The sequence below is a fragment of the Myotis myotis genome, unplaced genomic scaffold, assembly GCF_014108235.1.
Source record: "Myotis myotis isolate mMyoMyo1 unplaced genomic scaffold, mMyoMyo1.p scaffold_m19_p_22, whole genome shotgun sequence".
Taxonomy (NCBI): Eukaryota; Metazoa; Chordata; class Mammalia; order Chiroptera; family Vespertilionidae; genus Myotis; species Myotis myotis.
Genome location: NW_023416327.1, coordinates 6862869 through 6882974, shown reverse-complemented (window position 1 = coordinate 6882974; position 20106 = coordinate 6862869). Strand labels below are relative to the sequence as shown.

Sequence of the window (20106 nt, the reverse complement as noted above, 5' to 3'; positions counted from 1 at the left end):
ATATTGTACATTTTCCAAAACAGCACTCCGAGTGAAAATCCAGACGTAGAATCCAGTTAAAGGAGATACATTTTAAAAGCCAGCCCCTCTCGCCCACACAAGACTGCACTTCCCACTCGCCCGGCATGAGTGCCATGCGTTCACCCCAGGTGCCCCCACGAGTCAGTGCCGACTCAGAGAGGAAAAACATTCCATTCACATTTCGCCTGCGTTTCTTGAATTAATGGCAAACTAACATGTTTTTTATAAGCTTAGCGTTCCTTTGCCTTTAAGGACTGCTGGTTATCCCTGCCCGTTATTTCCTGGCATCACTGTGGTAACTCATCACACACGACAACTCAAAAACCCTCGGTGTTGCTTGCTTTCATTTCATTCTTATGGAAATCCTTTGGTAAAGATATTTTTATTTTTTGTTTGGTCAAATTTATAACTGTTTATCTGTTTTCACTATTTTTTTCTAAAATCTCCCTCTACCACCAAATCAGGAAAATATCATGTACATTTTATTTGGGGCATGTCATACTTTAATTGTTTTATCTGTTTAAGGGGCCAAGGAAATCTTAGCTGTTGCAAGGGTTTGTGGCCCTCAAAGGGCCATAGTACATCGACAGACAGACAGAATCTATGATGTAAGTCCTGAGAGAGGAGCAGGGCTGAAGGGAAATGTCTTTTTAGGCTCCCAAAGGGGCACAGTCATGAGAAAGGATTGGGAAATTCTGCTCTCGATTCTACAGGCCCATATATAATTATGAGTTACACATGTTTGTTAGCTTATATCTAAGAATTTCTTTATATTACCATACATCCTGAGTAACAAATTAACAGAACCCACAGGTCACAACTCTACCTTCTAATCCTTGTCTTCTTGCAGTTACTATTACAGACGAGAATTTTGTACACTAACATGATTTTTGATCCTCTGGTACCAAAACCTGCTTTTATGCTTAGACCAGCGGTTTCTCATGGAACAGTCAGTGATGATGAAAATGTGCTCTATTTGTGTTAACCCTGAAGTCACTGGTCACATGTGGCTACTAAGCTCTTGACTGAGAAACTAATATTCACTTGAACTAAATTAACTTAATTTAAATTTACATATGCGTAACTACATGTGGCTTGCGGCTATTGCACTGTATGGGGCTGGGCTGGATGTTTATAAGATTTTATTCTTGGACTAAACTATGTAGAAGTTAACTAACTTGTGACAGTGTTTTTCTAGAATGACATCCTTTTGCCTGCAGTCTAGCTCTCCTGCCTAAAAGCACCAGAGGCGCCCTGTGCACCGGGAGTCACACTTCCCACCCTCGGCCTGCTGAGGCTGGCCTCTGGCTGGGGTTCTTGTGCGTAATCAGTCTCCGCAGGAAAGCAGGGACAGCCCAACCAGGTGTGGTTCGATGTGTGCCATAAGAGGCAAGAAATCCAAAGGAACATTTAATATGCAGCCTGAGCCACTTTCTCTCTAATTACAGGCATGTCCAGTGAACAGCTTAGGCTCTGTGCAGTAAAGGCACAATTTATCTTCACCTCGAACTCAGAATAATTACCGCAGCCTGTCCTGACCAGAGGCTACTCACCCGGGACCACTTCCATCGTCTCGTTCACCGGACTCACAATCTCAGGGCTCTGGGGCCTGTTCTCCTCTGAAATAAACATCCACAGGCTCAGTCTCGCACAGATCAGCGTCTCAAATGATACCCACACTTGGCAAGTACACCAAGCTATACATGGCGTCCAGCAGATATTCCCTCAAATGTCGGGAGCAGGAGACAGAGGCAAGAAGTGAAAGAGGGAGCCAGCACGAAGGCCACAGCCAAATCATGACAACCCACTCCAAGCCTGCGCCCTCTGAGCCCAGCAGCTTGGGCCCCGGCTGCAGACAATGGCTCTCCCAGAGCCAATCAGGACGAGGAGGGGGCGGTGCTTCCCTGGGGAGCACCACTCCCCAGAGGGCCTTCGGTGCTGGACCTGCTCATACACAGGACCTTTACTAATGACCCAAGAATAGAATGTCAAGCAATTTGGCATAATTTATTAGAACAGGATAAAAATAGTAAGTAGCTCCAGAAATTAATCTGACTGTTATTTACAAGAAGATTGGCTTCAAGGGGTAACCTGTGGCCAACCCTGAGAAACTATGAACTTAAATGCCAGCTCCATAAAGCAGGATCCTGTCTCTTTGGTTTGCTAATACACGTACATCTAGAACAGTTCCTGGCACGTAGTAGATGCTCAATAAATAGTTTTGAATCTTCCTTTAGAAGAATATTTAAAAGTGACCTCACCCCTGATTAAGTACAGTGTGTCTACACAAGGGCTCAGAAAGGGAGAGGAAGAATAGGTCTGCTGGTCTGGTTGCTACAAGTCAGGAAGAACCAACCAGAGCTCCACAAGGACCAGAGGGAGGCTGCTCAAAGCTCAAGACGGTTGTGACTGTTGAAAACTATGATTCCCTGATACTAGTGGGAATTAACTCTGATTCAACAAAATAACAAACTTTGAAAAAGTAAAGTATGATGGAAGTAAGAAAGCTCCGCTGTAAGTCAGGCGGTCCGGTTCTGGGTCCCTGCCCTGGGACACGCCCTCCTGTGCGTGATTCCCAGCATGATTCGCAGTAGAGACCCCTTTAACTGTCAAACCCCCGCGAGTGACCGTTATCACATACAATTTATGGAGCTCTCAGAAAGAACCATCATCAGCCATCCCAAAGAATGAGCCCCCTTGGTCAGATGGAAACCCGACTCATATCCGTCTATTTAATTAGCACTTCGTCTGAAGCAGGAGGGAAGCCATTTACATAGTATTTAGCAACAAAAGTTAAAACCAGGTGACTTTTGGCAAGTCATCCAGCTTCTCATGGCTTCAGCTCCTCCGTGGACATGCAGATGATAGTAGAATCCTGATCCCTGGGCCTTCCCTGGTGGGAAGTCTTAGGACAGAGCCGTGACTCACCAAGAGTTAAAAGCTTGATCACCCGGCTGATGTGATACTGCTTTCCCAGGAGCATGTAGGATGCGCGGCAAGTGTAGTTCCCTTTATGTGCTTCAGTCACATTCATGATGATGAGTTTATTTGATTCTCCAATGAAGTTTGCATCGTCAAGAAGTAGAGGTTTGCAGTCCTAGATAGAGAGCAACAGGAAGAAAGTATTGAAAACCAATTAATAACTTTCTCCAGTCTGCCAGGAGGAAACATTCCACTTTTCCATATCAGCAAATGTTTTATACATATGCAAAATGTACATTATATTTTATATATATTCATACATATATATACAAATATGTACTTACACACACACACACACACACACACACACACACATATATATGAAAAGAAAGATTCCTTGCATAACAAATTTTAATGTGATTTTTGTGGCAAAAGTCATAATTATACTCCTAGGATATTAAATGCTTACACCTATGAGCCTTGCACTTGGAAAACAAATTTATTTGGAAATAAAGAAAAACACAGTGGAGGAAAGAACGCTCACACTATATAGATTGTCTGTGATGCTGTACTTCCTTTCTTCACAGATATTATTGACTTTGTGTTTCTTCCCCTGCACAGCATGATTCCCCAAGGAAGCCCTAACAAGCTCGGTAGATCAAAGGTAGCAAACTGATAGTTTCCATGGAGTGCGAGCCAATCTCTTCCAAGACAGTTACAGAAACTACTGCCCTGGGCGCTGTGGCTCAGTGGTTTGGCACATCCTCCCGGACACCGAAAGGTCGCGGTTCAGTCCTCGGTCAGGGCTCAGCCCCAGGTTGTGGGTTGAATTCCCGATTGGGGTGTGTGCAGGAGTCAACCTATTAATGCTTCTCTCTCTCAAATCAATAAAAACATATCCTCCAGTGAGGATTAAAATAATAGAAAGAAACTATTAAGTTATTTAAGGACCACTTTTTTAAAATATTTTATTGATTTTTTACAGAGAGGAAAGGAGATGGATAGAGAGTTAGAAACATCGATGAGAGAGAAGCATCAATCAGCTGCCTCCTGCACACCCCCCACCAGGGATGTGCCTGCAACCAAGGTACATGCCCTTGACTGGAATCGAACCCGGGACCCCTCAGTCCGCAGGCTGACGCTCTATCCAGTGAGCCAAACCAGCTAGGGCATGGACCACTTGATATTTTAATAAAACACAAAAGAATAAATTTTGTGCCCTGGCCTGTGTCACTCACTCGTTAGAGCATGGGCCCATGTACCAAAGAGCTGCAGGTTTGACTCCCAGTCAAGGACATGTACCTGGATCGCAGGTTCGATCCTTGGCCCCAGCTGGGGTGTGTATGGGAGGCAACAAGGGATGTGTCTTTCTCACATTGATGTTTATCTCTCTCACCCTCCCACCTTCCACTCTCTATAAAAATCTATAGAAAAAATATCCTTGGGTGCCCAGCCGGCATGGCTCAGTGGTTGAGCGTCGACCTATAAACCAGGACGTCACCATTCAACTCCTGGTCAGGGCACATGCCCAGGTTGCAGGCTTGATCCCCAGTGTGGGGTGTGCAGGAGGCAGCCAATCAATGTTTCTCTCTCATCATTAATATTTCTATCTCTCTCTTCCTCTCCCTTCTTCTCTGAAATCAATAAAAAATATATATTTTTAAATGTATCCTTGGGTGAGGATTAACAAATAAATAAAAAAGAATACTTTTCAAAAAATAGTTATCTCTTAAAAACCCTAAATTTATACTGCCTTATCTTTAAACTTCTTTTATTCTTACTATACTCTTCTTCAACTATATCTTCTTAAGAAAAATAACAGAAAGTAAGCTTTTAGTAAGGCTGCAAATTAAATATATGCAGTCTTACAACTTTTTTCAAATGTCCTATTAAGTTTCACTACTCAAAAGTAAATGATATGCCAAATGAAAATGTACTTTGCAGATTCAACATATTGTCTGTGAAAGAAAACTACTTTATTTGCTGGAAAAGTAAAATACTATATTTAATATAACATTGCGTGAGACATAGAAGCATGAACAAACTGTTGAACCTCAGAGAGAAGGCAGGGAGGGTGGGTGGGAAGAGATCAACCAATGAGCTCTTGTGTATATATGCGTGGGGTGGTGAGGGCCTGGGGCGGGGGGCGGGGACAGGAGTGGCTGGAAGAAGTTAATGGGGGAAGGAGGGCCTATGTAATACTTTCAACAATAAAGATTTAAAAATATATATATATATTAAGACATTACCTTATCCCACTCTATCTTGGGTAACTCATTGTTTTCATCCTTAAAATAATCCAAATAAGGACACACAAGTTGTCCATTTCCTGCAATAATTAGTTTCTGTTCGAATATAGCTTGTGCACTGTAACACAAGTCAGGTTCATGTTGTACAAACTTTGCAGTTACTTCAATCTTGAGGCAGTAAGTTGAATTTCTAAAATAAATCAAAATAGGTGAATCAATCATTATTAAAGGACATTTCTGTCTTAACTATTGTAGGTACACAGAACACATGTCTGTATCAAAGTAACTTCTTCCTTACCTCACTGTGCAATAGTAATTTCCTGAATCCTCGACCTTAGCTGGAACAAACCAAAGCCTATCTTTGTACTGATGGATCCGGGAGCCTCTTTCCATAGGTATAGATGTGTTGCTGTCATTTTTATACCAATTTATAGTGCCTTTGTTTTCATTTGGGTTAAGAGGACATGGACGAACAGCAATTTCATAAGCAGAAGAAACTAAAATTATTGGTCCTTTACGTTCCTCACATTTACCTTTAAAAGGGAGAAAGGAAAAGGAAATTCTATATGAAATCTGTCAATGTCTCTTAATATAATATCTACATATAAATGTATCAATTACTCAATACATTAATTCATATTAAATATTTACCAGCCTTATGGTTAACACCGTTATCTTTGAAGTCTGAAATATTTATATCCAAATTCAATTGTATTACTTACTACCTGAGTGCCCTTGAGCAAGTTATGTAACCTCTCATCCCCTCTTGAGCCATCTAAAAATGGGTGAAAATTCGGCAGGTAAGAGACATGCTTCAGTACAAGATGGGAGTGGATTTACCCTCCCACCTGAACAACTGAAAAATGGGCAATGTTTATGAAACAATAATGTTCAAGACATTGAACATAAAAACAGAAATATCAGAAAGGTGGGAGTCAAAGGAGGGAAGCCCTAGAATCTTCCCAAATTGCTGCCTAGCGAGACCAGGACCGTGGCGTTGCAAGGAGGAAAGCTAGGCAAAGTCTCCTGATCTCTGAGTGAGGACATGGAGCTGGGAACCCAAGGAAACCAAACGTGTGCAGGGCAGAGCACCAACAGGCCCACCCTGCACACAGAGCGAGCGCGAGAGGAAGTGAGCAAGCACTCTGCTGACCTACAGAGCCTCCCTCAAATTTTCAGCTGAGTATTGATTAGTTTAAGTTATATAAGAAAAACCACCCAAGGTCAGAGTGAGAACTGCCAAAAGGATTAGAGTAAATTATACCTAACCCACACACAATTCTGGAAATAGTTGCTGTTTACAGCTGGAATGGAAAACCTCAATAATCATGGGGCATCAGGTAAAATATCCAGAAGGGTTTTGACTCAGTAGACGGGGAAAATCAGGCCTAGAATAAAACTTTTTCTGATCATAAGTAATAAAGTTTGAAAGCAAGACCTGAAATGACAATAATAAACCTATGATAGAGCAAACTCAAGAACATTTTTCATAATACAAAAATATCCAGCAACCAGAATGGTGGAAATAACAATGTCTAGCATCTATTAAAAAAATTACTAAGCATGCAGAGAAGCAGGATAATATAACCAATAACGCAGAGAAAATAATCACTGCTGACCCAGAAATGACAGAGGTGATAGAATAAATAGAAAATTAAAATAATTATTACTATTGTGTTTCGCTTGTTTGAGATACTAGATCAAACCTGTTGAGAAGAGACGTGAGAGTTGTTTTTAAAAAACTTAAATCAAATTTCTAGAAATAAAAACTACAATGTTGACTTAAACACGCTGGATGTGATTAATGGCAGATTTGACATTGCAGAAGAAAAGCTTGGTGACTTTTAAGACACGGCATTAGAAACTATTCAAAATTAAACACAGAGAGAAAGAGAAAAGAACAACATTAACAGGGCAGTGTTTAGCTGCTGGACAACTTCAGTACATGACATAGGAATCCCTGAGGTAGAGGAAAGGTGAGTGAAACAGAAGAGTATTTGAAGTCACACAGGTGGAAATCTTTCAAGATTTAATGAAAACGAGGAGCTCACAGACTCTAATATCACAATGAAACCCAGGCAAAAGCAGCATGAAGAAAACTCCACCAAACAAAGAAAAAGTAATGCAGCCTTCTTGCCAGAAAAAATACAAGCCAGAAGAAAGTGGCATAAAGATAAATACTGAAAGATAAAAAGTCAACCTAGAAGTAATACTCAGTGAAAATATTTTTCAAAAATAAAGACAAAATAAAACTTTTCTGTGTATTTATAAAAGCTGTAAAAATTCATCACCAGACCTACACTATTAGGAAAATATAAGAAGTCCTTTGGAGATAAAGAAAATAATATTGGATAAAAATGAATCTACACAATGGAATAAATACACCAGAAATGCTTACTACATGGGTAATTATAAAATGACTAGTGACACGGTGCATGAAATCACGCAGACCTGCCTACCCACGCCCCCTTTGACACCCTAACCTCTCCACCCAGAGCTCAAGCGTGCCTGGCCCCGCCCCCGACCCCCCTGGCCTTCTCTGGCTGCTTCAAGGCCCGCCCTCAGTCCTGCGAGCCACCTCGGCTGGTCCTGCCTCCTCCGGGAGCCTCCCAGCTTCCGCCCGTCTCTGGAGCAACCACCTCGCAGCACAGGCGCACGCCGCCTCCTGCCGATGGGCTGTTACATGTGAGGGCGTCCTGACCATTAGCATATTAGCTCTTTATTATATAGGATTTTTCTTACTCTTTAGATCTCCTTTAAAATAACTGCATGTTTAAAGCAAAACCGATAGTGTATAGTAAGATTTATAACATATTAGTAGCCCTGCACACGAATCTGTGGGCCAGTAGCTCGCTGCCACCCTCCAGTAGCTCTCCGGCCGCTGCCCCGCTCTCCTGTAGCTCCCCCTGGCCCCTTCCCCTGCCCCGCCCCATAGCTTGCTGCCCTGCCCCCTCCTGTAGCTCTCCACCGCCCACTTGTAGCTCACTGCCCACCCTCCTGCTGACCCGTGATCCGGTTCTATGTGGTCGGTCATTACACTTCACAGAGTAATGACCATTTGCATATTGCATTTTTACTATTTAGGATAAAGCTGTAAAAGGCCTGGGAACAATGGGGCTAAGTTGTAGAATGGAAGTATACTGCCTTATGTTTCTTATACTCTGTGTGAAATGGCATAGTATTACTTAAAGGTAAACAGTAATAATTAAAGATGGATACCAGAAGCCTGAGAGCACTTATTTTTTTATTATTAATTTCAGGGAGAGGAAGAGGGGAGACGGGGTGGGGGGGGGAGAGAGAGAGAGAGAGAGAGAGAGAGAGAGAGAGAGAGAGAGAGAGAGAGAGAGAGGAAGAGAGACATAGATGTGAAACATCAAACAGTTGCCTCCTGCACCCTGACCAAGGATCGAACCCATACCTGGGAATGTGCTCTGACTGGGAATGAACCCGCCACCTTCTGGTGCATGGGCTAATGCTCCAACCAACTGAGCCACACTGGCCAGGGCTCCAATAGCACCTACTTAAAACAAAAAGTTACTTAGTATAAGCCAACACAGGAGATAAAATGAATCATGAAAATTCTCAATCAATCCAAAGGCCAGCAAAAAAAGAAAAAATAACAAAGAATTAATGGGACAAATAGAAACTAAAATATGATCCTGAAATTAAATCCAAATGTATTAATAACGATATTTTAAAATATTAATGGTCTAAACATCCTAATTGAAAGGCAGAGGTGGTCAGATTAGATAAGGTGAGAAGAATCCAACTGTATGCTGCCTAGCACAGATGTACACACATACATGCATGCACACACGCCATCATGCTTACACACACTTTAAATAGAAAGATGCAAAATCATTTCAAGTAAAAAAAAAATGGTAGGAGCCCACACCAGGTTAACACTAATCAAAAGAAAGTTTACATGGTTGTTACATTGATAACAACCAAACTAGATTTTACAGTATAGATTATTAACAGGGATAAAAAGGGTCATTTCATTATGATAAAGAAGTCATTCATCAAGAAGTACATAGTAATCCTAAATGTTTACTAAGCTACTACAATGCTTCAAAATACTTGAAGCAAAAATATTAGACTGCGTCCTAGCTGGTTTGGCTCAGTGGATATAGTCTCGGCCTGTGAACTGAAGGGTCCCGGGTTCAATTTCAGTCAAGGGCACATGCCCAGGTTGTGGGCGTGATCCCCAGTATGGGGCGTGTAGGAGGCAGCCAATCAATGATTCTCTCTCATCATGGATGTTTCTATGTCTCTCTCCTTCTCCCTTCCTCTCTGAAATCAATAAAATATATATATTTTTAAAATGTTAGACTGCAAGGAGAAATAGAAAAACCCACAATTATAGTCAGAGATTCCAATACCCTACTCAAACAATAATTGATAGAACAAGTAGAACAATTAGATAAATCAGTAATGATATAAAAGATTTGAACAAAAATTTTGGTGTAATTGATATTTATAAAAAATCCTACTCAACAATAGCAGAATACACATTTTTAACACAAAAACTTTACCAACATATACAATATTCTTGTTCACCACCAAATAATTGATGTATTTAAAGGGATTCAAATTAGACAAAGTATATTTTCTGGTGATAATAGGATTCAATTAGAAATCAAAAACCAAAAGCTATCTAGGAATTCCCAATATGTTTGACAAGACATTTTAAATGAATATGAAATACAGTGTTAGCTGGGAAGCCATACTACCCTAATTTATCAGTTCTATAAAGTATCAGCAGATTTGAACATAACTTCCAGAGTGTGCAGAATGCAATCATAAAAAAACATTATTTGTAAAATAATAAAATAAAACTAAAAAACACACTTCTAAATAACCATGAGTCAAAGAAGAAATAAAAAGAGTAGAAGGTATTTTGATTGAATGGTAAGGGAAATACATGTCAAAATTGATGATATTCAATGAAAGCAGTGGGTAGAGGAAAACTGACAGCACTAAATGCCTATAGAAGGAAAAAGATCTCAAACTGATGACTTCAGTTTCCACCCAATAAATTAGAAAAAAATGCACCCAATGTAAGTAGAAGATTAAAAAAATAACATGAATCCAAAAGACAATCAGTGAGCCCTGGCTGTGTGGCTTCGGGGTTAGAGGGTTGACCTGTGCAACAAAAGGTCACAGATTCGATTCCTCGTCAAGGGCATGTACCTGGGCTGCAGGTTGATCCCTGGCCCTGGTTGGGGTATGTGCGGGAGGCAACCAATGGATGTGTCTCTCTCACATTGATGTCTCTCTCTCTCTCTCCCCCCCCTTTCCTCCCTTCTTCCCTCCTCTCTGTCTCTCTCTCCCTCTGTACCCCCCCCCAATCCCTTCCTCCCTTTTACTCTCTCTAAAAATCAATGGAAAAAATATGCTCAGGGGAGGATTAACAAAAAAAATCAATGAAATGGAAAATGAAAAATAACAGAGAAAAATCAGATACTAAAAGCTTGTTCTTTCAAAAAATATGATTGATAAAATCTCCATCCAGAATGACCAGGAAAAAAGAAAGGTGTTATCTCTCAAAGGAGTAATAAGGAAATATTAAGAACAAATGTATGCTAATAAATTCAATAATTTATGTGAAACAAGAAAATTCCTTAAAAGGCACAGACTATAAAAGCTCCCTCAAAAAGAAATAAATAACCTCAATAGCCCTACAGATACTAAGGGCTATTAGTATCTGGCCTTTTAAAGAAAATGAATTTGCAGCTAAAATCTTACAACAAAGAAAATTTGGGGCCTAGATAGCGTCACTGGAATATTTATGGAAGAAATTTTAGGTAAACTCTTGCAAAAAATTGAAGAGTCAGTAACATGTCCCTATTCACTCTATGAGGTCAACATTACTCTAATAATAAAACCTGACAAAGGCATTACAAAAAAAAGAGAAAACATAAGCCAATCATTATAAACATAGATGCAAAATTTCTTTAAAACAGTTTATCAAACTAAATCTTACAATATATTAAAAAAGGATAATATATTGTGATGTATATAACATCATAGAAATGCAAAGTTGGATTCACATTCAAAAAAATCAATCAATGAAATTCCATATATCAACAGAGTTTAAAAGAAAATCTATATAATCATCTCAATAGACCCAGAAAAAAAAAAATGACAAAATCCTACATGAGTAAACTAGGAATAGAGGTAAACTCTCAGCTATGAAAAACCTACAGCTTTTATCACAGCAAGATTAGGAGTGAGGCCAGGATATCCACTCTAATCACTTCTATTCAATAGTTTAGCAGTGGTTCTCAGCCCTCCTAACGCCGCGACACTTTAATGCAGTTCCTCATGTTGTGGTGACACCCAATTTCATTGTTACAAATTGAACATAATTAAAGCATAGTGATTAATCGCAAAAACAATATGTAATTATATATGTGTTTTTCGATAGACTTAGGTGACCCCTGCAAAAGGGTCGTTCGACCCCCAAAAGGGTCATGACCCACAGGTTGAGAACCGCTGGTTTACTGGAAGATCTAATTAGTACATTAAGTCAAGAAAAAAATAGATGGCACCCAGTTTGAAGGGTAAAGTGAAATAGCATTATTTGCAGACAACATGATCATCTATGTGGAATATACTATAGAAATCTACAAATGATCTAGAGCAGTGGTTCTCAACCTTCTGGCCCTTTAAATACAGTTCCTCATGTTGTGACCCAACCATAAAATTATTTTCGTTGCTACTTCATAACTATAATGTTGCTACTGTTATGAATTGTAATGTAAATATCTGATATGCAGGATGGTCTTAGGCGACCCCTATGAAAGGATCATTCGACCGCCAAAGGGGTCGTGACCCACATGTTGAGAACCACTGAGAGGATTAGTAAATTATAATGTAACTAGAGGCCCAGTGCACAAAAATTTGTGCACTCGGGGGGAAGGGGGGGGTTCCTCAGCCTGGCCTGTGCCCTCTCGCAGTCTGGGACCCCTCGGGAGATAACGACCTGCTGGCTTAGGCCTGCTCCCGGGTGGCAGAGGGCAGGCCCAATCCCTAGGTGCAGCCCCTGGTTGGGCTCAGAGCAGGGCCGATTGGGGAGTTGGGGCGCCGCCCCCTGTCACACTCAAGGCAGGGTCGATGGGGAGGTTGCGGCGCCACCCCCTGTCACGCACAGAGCAGGGCCGACCGGGGGTTGGGGTGCTGCCCCCTGTCACGCACAGAGCAGGGCCCATCAGGGGGGTTGGGGCTCCTTACCCTGTCACACACAGAGCAGGGTCGATCAGGGGGTTGGGGAGCTCCCCCCTGTCACGCACAGAGCAGGGCCCATCAGGGGGGTTGGGGAGCTCCCCCCTGTCACGCACAGAGCAGGGCCCATCAGGGGGTTGAGGAGCTCCCCCCTGTCACTCACAGAATAGGGCCGATAGGGGAGTTGGGGCACCGCCTCCTGTCACACACAGAGCAGGGCGGATCAGGGGGTTGGGGCACCGCCCTCTATCACCCACAGAGCAGGGCCAATCAGGGGGTTGGGGCGCCGCCACTGTCACACTCAGGGCAGGGCCGATGGGGAGGTTATGGCTCTACCCCATCACACACAGAGCAGGGCCCGTGGGGGGGGGGGGGAGGTTGGGGCGCCGCACCCTGTCACACACAGAGCAGGGCTGATCAGGGGGTTGGGGCGCTGCACCCTGTCACACACAGAGCCGCAGGGCGATCAGGGGGTTGGGGAGCTCCCCCGTATCAGGCACACAGCAGGGCTGATGATGAGGTTGGGGCGCCTTCCCCTGTCACGAACAGAGCAGGGCAGATAGGGAGGTTGTGGCCCCGCCCCCTGTCACACACAGAGCCGCAGGGCGATCAGGGGTTTGGGCGCTGCCCCCTGTCACGCTGATCCTGGTGCTGGGAGGCCGCTCGGCTCCGCTGATCCCGGTGCTGGGAGGCATATTACCCTTTTACTATATAGGATATAAGCCTGGTGCATGGGTGGGGCTGGCTGGTTTGCCCTGAAGGGTGTCCTGGATCAGGGTGGGGGTCCCCACTGGGATGCCTGGCCAGCCTGGGTGAGGGGATGATGGCTGTTTGCAGCTGGTCACACACCCTTCAGGGTGGGGGTCCCCACTGGTGTGCCTGGCCAGTCTGGGTGAGGGGCTGAGGGCTGAAGCTCCCAACTGCTCCTTTTTTTAAAATTCTGGGCCAGCTTTAGCTCTGGCTCCAGCTCTGAGGCCTCTGCTGCTCAAAGCAGGTATCTGGTTTGTTTGTGTTCTATAATCGAAACAATGTATAACTCCAGCTCTGAGATCCCGGCTCGCTGAAAGCAGGTTTCTGGGGTTTTGTTTAGCTTCTATATTTGTTACAATGTTTCAAACTGCAGGCTCAGAGGCCGGCAAGGCAGGTGGGGAACGTTGGTTTCCTCCGTCACTGAAGCAAGCAAGCCTCATGTTAGTTTCAAGCTGCCTGGCTGCCGACTGCCATCTTGGCTGGCAGATAATTTGCATATTGCCCTGATTCGCCAATGGGAAGGGTAGCGGTCATACGCTAATTACCATGTTTCTCTTTTATTAGATAGGATATGAGTATGCATGATTGAATGGGTTTTCAAATACTAGCTAAGAACAATTAAAAACTGAATTTTTAAAAATACCTTTTCTAATGACAGTAGAATATATGAATAGAATATTAAGGATAAATCTGACAAAAGATGCATCAAAGCTATCCAATGAAAAATATAAAACAGTGCTTAAATAAACTAAACAAGATCTAAATAAATTATCATGGATCAGAACACTCAATATCATTAAGATGTTAGTTGTCCCCAAATTGGGTTATATTCAACTCAATCCCCATTAATATCTGAGCAGGACTTTTTGTACTAATTAACAAGCTGATTCTAAAATTTATATATAATTAGTCAAAATAACTTGAATTTTAAAAAGAACAAAGTTGATTTACACTGCCTTAATTCAACATCCTATCTAATAAAAGACAAAAAGGGTAATTAACCATACCTCCGCTACGCTTCCCATTGGCTAATCAGGGCGATATGCAAATTAACTGCCAAGAAAGATGGCGGTTAATTTGCATATGTAGGCTCAATGATGGGAGGCGAAAGGGGAAGCATGGAAGAACGGTGCTTTTTCCATTCTGCCTTTGCCCTGCCCCCTGCCCTGGATCCGAGAACTGGGGCAAAGACCCAATCCCCAGCTGGTGATTGGTGCCCCGCAAGGCAGGGAGGGACCCAGAACGGGGAAGCCGTCCTGCCTGGCCACTGGGGACCAGGTCACGTCCCTTGCTGCGAGACAGGGAGGGACCCAGAACACGCAGAAGCCATCCTGCCTGGCTGAGGGGGACCCAATCTCATCCCTGGCGGCGAGGCAGGGAGGGACCCAGAACATGTGGAAGCTGGGTCTTTTTTTTTTTTTAGATTGTGTAATTATTTATTACAAATAAATGATGGTTTCACATCTGTCAAAAACGGGTCCTGTTTTTACATGTGTGTGCAGATTCTGATGTACAAGAAAGGGTCATGTGCTTAGTTCGTCCATGCAAAGCTCACAGGTACATCACTAAATACTTTAAAAATAGAATGATCTCTTTTTGAACCAATCTGTTTAGATTCAGGATTAGTAAAACAGTATGAAACTAATGAAATACAGTGACAGGAATTAGGAAGTACAACACTGATGGTTCTGGGCATGTGAAGGGTGAGGGACAGAAGGGTACACATGGTCTTCCCTTCAGTTCTGCTGGAGAGATGAGCTCTGAGGGCCGGAGCTGCTCCATGCCCAGAGGAGGTGGGTGTGGTCAGTGGCTCTGTTTCAGAACTTCCTGCCAAGCAGAGAGCTTACCCGACCCACAGGAACCTTTTTACTCCAGAAAACAGAAACAGCCAGTTCCCAATGGGCATGGGAAAACCAGTGTCCCCTCCTGTGCACTGTGTCCTGATGGGGTGACGGGGGAGGTGGGCGAGGGGAGCAGTGCAGAGTTGTTAGGCAGCTGGAGTGGGAGTGAAAAGGCCATGAAATGTCCACAGTCCTGGCTGTGCCCACGGCCTGGACTGCTCCTCCAGGCCCTGGCTGAGGGTTTAGGGCTGATTCTCTCAGGAAGGGAATATTCCATGGGTGGAAGATTTACAGGCTCAGGGTGGGCCGTGTGTTAGTTTGGGGCAAATCCCTCAGCATTCCTGCTGCCAAGCCATCCAAGGAATGAGGCAGAGGCACCCCTCACTCCCAAGACCCCTTCGTGGACATTTTAGCATCTACATGATTTTTAATCCCTTCAGGGAGACTTTCTATCCTGCAGTCCCATCCTACCCGACTGTTGCTGTTTGTCTGCCAGCTGGGTCGAGCATCAAGGGGAAGAGGGGTTTATACTTACTGAAAGACTACTGATCCTACTGGGAAACCAACCTGTTTACTGTACTGTTGTAAATATCGTACCCATTATATCCTGTATATTGGCTTCTTTTAAATAAAGTGAAATGTCTTAGAAAAAAAAAAGGCAAGGCAGGGCGGGACCCAGAAGACCCATATAGGGAGTGCCACTCAGCCAGAAGCTGGCTCATGGCTGGCCAGTGCAGTGGTGGTGGCAGGAGCCTCTCCCACCTCCGTGGAAGCACTAAGAATGTCCAACTAATGGTTTAGACCTGATCCCGTGGGGGCCTAAGTCTTTAGTTGGACATCCCCCAAGGGCTCCCTGGCTGCCAGAAGGATGTCTGACTGCAAGGTTAGGCCTGATCCCCCGGGGAGTGGGCCTAAGTCGACAGGTGGACATCCCCCAAGGGGTCCTGGACTGTGACTGGGCGCAGGCCAGGCTGAGGGACACCCCCCCCCCCGCCCCGAGTGCACAATTTTTTGTGCACCGGGCCTCTAGTTTATTATAAAACCATATGAATTAAGACAGTGTAGCATTGACATAAAGATGAATAGGTCACTGAACAGAAACCTCAGAAATAAATTACACAAACATATTCAACTGATTTTTTTACAAAGGCACAAAGGAAATTGAGCGGAGAAAAGATAGCCTTTTCAATAAATTGGATATCCTTATTAAAAAAACAAAACACACAAAATCTGATCTTTTGAGGCAGGATTTCTAGAATGGCAAGAATGAGGGTCTCCATAAATTCACTCCATAAAAATAACAAAAAGCCTGAAAAATTTTCAAAATCAAAGGGATACAATAATGAGAACATTTATTTTAAAATAAAACAAAACAAACAAACAAACAAACAAACAAAAACAGTGGCAGCTGAATCTCAGAACAGCGAGATTTGTAGCTTTGTAATTTAAACTACTCTCATCCACCTCTCTTTCCAGCTCCACTATAAACTCGAAAACCAGCAGCCTTACAAACACAATAGCTATGAAAGCCAGCAGCTTGCAAGAGTGAGCCAGGTTTGGAGCCTCTCAAAAAGTACCATTCCTGCGCATTGCCACAATTTGACCCGATTGGCAGCTCTGTGGAAAAGTCACACTCACAGAGTGGTGTTTTTATTGCCCTGACTCAGAGCTCCACAAGAAGTGCTATCCCAAGAGTGTTTGTATAAAAAATCAATCAGTGGCAAATGTTTGATTCTGCAGCTGCCTGCAGCCATGATACCTGTTGAGACAAACAAGAGTCTGGCCAAAAGGAAAAAGAAAATCTGGGGAACTAAAAGACCATAAAGAGATTTGAAAAGCTCTAATATATTCCTGGGTAATCCAGAAAAGTGCCTATGTATGCAGGGCTGTGTACATGCCCAGGGAAGACCAGAGAAGGCACCTTAAGGTCATGCACAGCAGGAAGTGAAGACTAAGAGTTGTGAGCAGCCTAAGTGTTGAAGGCATACCTCAACACATACATGGCCCCTCCGCAAAGGGTAGAAGGCTTGTTGGGTCAAGTAGTCTAAGGAAATTTCTGACCAATCATTAGATGACCAAGCAGAGACTTACGTAGCTGTACACTACAGGAAACACAGATCACAGGAAACTTTAGAAAGCAATGAATATATATTCATTATCTTGATTGTGATGATTTCAAGAGTGGATATGTATGTCAACACACCAAATTGTATACTTTAAACATGTGTGGTTTATTATATGTCAGTTATTAACACAAGCTGCTAAGAGAAACATAGACTTGAAATAAAAGGGGCTAGGCACTTAACATAGAACCTGTGCAGAGTGAGGACTCTAAGTATTTAGATAATGGGAATAACAGTAGCAAAAGCAATAGTAATCTATCTATATAAAACCCTAATATGCAAATCGACCGAATGGTGAACAACCGGCCAAATGACTGGTTGCGATGACTCGCACTGCCCCCAACCCACAGACCCTGACTGGCGGCAGGGGGGGGCGGGGCCAGCAAGTGAGCGGCACCAGGGCCACCAAGGTGGGTGGGAGCAGAGGCCCCAATCACACCACCGGTGGCCCCACAGATCAGCCCTTATATCTGACCAGGCCTAGGGATCCTACCCATGCATGAATTTCATGCACCGGGCCTCTAGTAATAATAATAAAATGAACAAAATAATGTCTCAGCTAGATATACACTTCTATTTATCTGGAGTTTGACCCACCCATCCACCAAAATTGTTCTTATTAATGTCACCTATGACTTTTAAGTTTCTAAATCAAATAAACAACTTCAAACATCATCTTAGTTAGCATATCTTCAGATAACATATATTATTAACCAAATGACCTCATCCCTTATCATCTCCCTCATTTCTCACTTGGTTCCTGCCGGAAGCCGTTCCATCCTTGCTGCTTGACACAGAAACATCTACACAGCATATGTTCCAAGGGACCTGGCGTATATGGCATACTGTTCTTAATATGTTTGTTCCCCTTCTTAGCGCTATTTCTTAAAAAGCAATGAATGTGTTTTCTCCCAGCAGTTTTCCTGACAGTCATGGTATAGCATGAAAAATTCAATGACCAAATTAAAAGTAATTGATTCCATGGTCAAGACTAAATCCTTTGATGTTAAGAAGTGTTTTTAAGTGTTGATAATTTTTAAATTGGATACATGTTTGACAGTTTTCAAGAATATAATCGAAGGACATTTTGTGCATCTCAAAAGGCCCTGAGATTGTGCAAAAGGATTTAATTCTTCTCCCAAAAAAGAAATAAACTAAGTTAGACCAATACAATATACTTGATTGCATAAGGAAATTCTGCCAAATAAAAGAAAAAATTGATTTATTAATAACAACGTTTTTATTTAAAATAATATGCCTTCAATGTCATTAAAACTTATTAAGTGTATTGCACAGACCCACAATTTTTCTAGTCTCTTAAATCTAGAAAACCCTGCCTTCCTTAAACTAAGGACAATTAAAGGTTAATGATTTATATTTTCCCTCCCTAAACAAAAGTTAAATAGCTTATGTTAAAACACTTAAAGGGACGGATAGCAGTAATCCAATTAGTGTTATTTACTGTTAACAAGGACAAGGAAAGGTAAATAATGAGCTTTCTTTCAAATTAATTAAATTGGCTAATTGAAATGAATGAATATCCAAGAACACTTAATTGTACTATACAGGAAACTGTTCCTGAAATATTAAACATTTTTATTGATGGTTCATCTGATAGTGATAATTATTTAGCATTTAATCAAACCAAAGCAGTCATATCTCTATACAAGAAATTAAATCTAGAGTCATCAAGACTGCATTAAATAAATTTTTTCAAAAGGCTCTTCATATTATTTTTAATACAATATAGAGGAATAATAGAATATTTCCTGTAAGAATATTACATTAAGCCTGAAGTATTTTTAAATTGTTACTTTATAATTGATTTTCATTTATAATGCCTATAGCAGGATACCTGTGAAAGTGCACTGGTTTCAAAGTGGGCCAAAAGGAAAACGGTCTAGTTAAAATAAAAGGATCTCAAATCTAATTTATAGGGAATTCCCTCTTAACATTTGGTCGAGGATATGTTTATATATTTCCAGAAAATTTCTTGAAGCTCGTGTTGATTCTTGCAAAAAAAAAAAAAATTAACTGCAACGTGGACCCAAGAGAGAAACTGGCCAACTTAAAGAGGAGTCTGCACCTGGAGCCACGCCTTACAGCTGCAGACAATCAACTGCCCGGCCCACAGATAGCAATGATCCCAAGCAGCCCACTGAAGATAAGAAGTGGGAAGAGGACGAAGTGGACAGCAAGGAGCCCAGAAGTGACCAGGAGCCCAGGAACACCTGAGAACATCCTTCTTGCCAGGTTAGCAGTAATCAGCTGTACGGTAATCTACCAGGGCAAATGGGGAGGTATTCTGGACTTATGTTCCTGACCCAACGTGGGTAAGACCCCTTACGTGGGCTGATATTCCACCTAACATAGTTACTAATGATACCAAAAACCTTGGTCATCCAGGAGGACGACAGGTGGGGCAAGGAAGCCTATGGGCAAAGTATAATTACACAGGTGTTGCCACCCCGCTTCCCTTTTGTATGACTCTAAATCATACAAGCCACTGCTCCCTTGTGTGTAAAATTAAAGAGAGGTTTTTAGCCAGCCTGGACCCCAAAGAATGGGGAAGAAAAGGCTCAAATATGTGTATTATCTCTACTTGCTCCGGGGAAAGGTGCAGAAAATGTAAGTGTGCTAAGGCACATTCCCACCCCCGCCAACTAAGCCATTATGTAAAAGGTCTTATGAATGGGGTCCCACTGAGGAAGAAGTTAATTGGCAAGACTGTTATAGTAATTATCCTACCACCAGCAAACTTAATAACAATTTTTTCTTTATAGACTGGAGCCCTTATGGTTCTCTGTATAGTAACAACCGCACCCCTAAATGGGAAGGGAATGCATCCTATCTATCTGCTGAAGAAAATCACTCCATCTCATGGCATGGAGGAGACTTTGTTGGGCCTCAATTACAACATGACAACTGGCCTCTACAAATCACGCAGTGGAAATTAGCTGCTGCACTTGCAGC

The 20106-nt window shown here is 42.4% G+C and overlaps 1 protein-coding gene across 11 annotated transcripts in view; it reads right to left on the bottom strand.

The window, feature by feature from the left end:
* IL1R1 (interleukin 1 receptor type 1) overlaps nt 1–20106 on the bottom strand; it is a 69273-nt gene that overhangs the window by 11364 nt on the left and 37803 nt on the right. For 6 of the 11 annotated variants that reach the window (XM_036355327.1, XM_036355326.1, XM_036355325.1 and 3 more), the window contains exons 3-6: nt 5491–5725; nt 5193–5382; nt 2950–3118; nt 1575–1640 (exon numbers count right to left, since the gene is read on the bottom strand). In XM_036355327.1, the coding sequence (XP_036211220.1) occupies nt 1575–1640; nt 2950–3118; nt 5193–5382; nt 5491–5725 (660 nt within the window). Of the gene's footprint in view, nt 1–1574; nt 1641–2949; nt 3119–5192; nt 5383–5490; nt 5726–8610; nt 8713–20106 lie in introns of all 11 variants that reach the window. The other 5 variants (XM_036355318.1, XM_036355317.1, XM_036355320.1 and 2 more) reach the window with 3 other exon arrangements.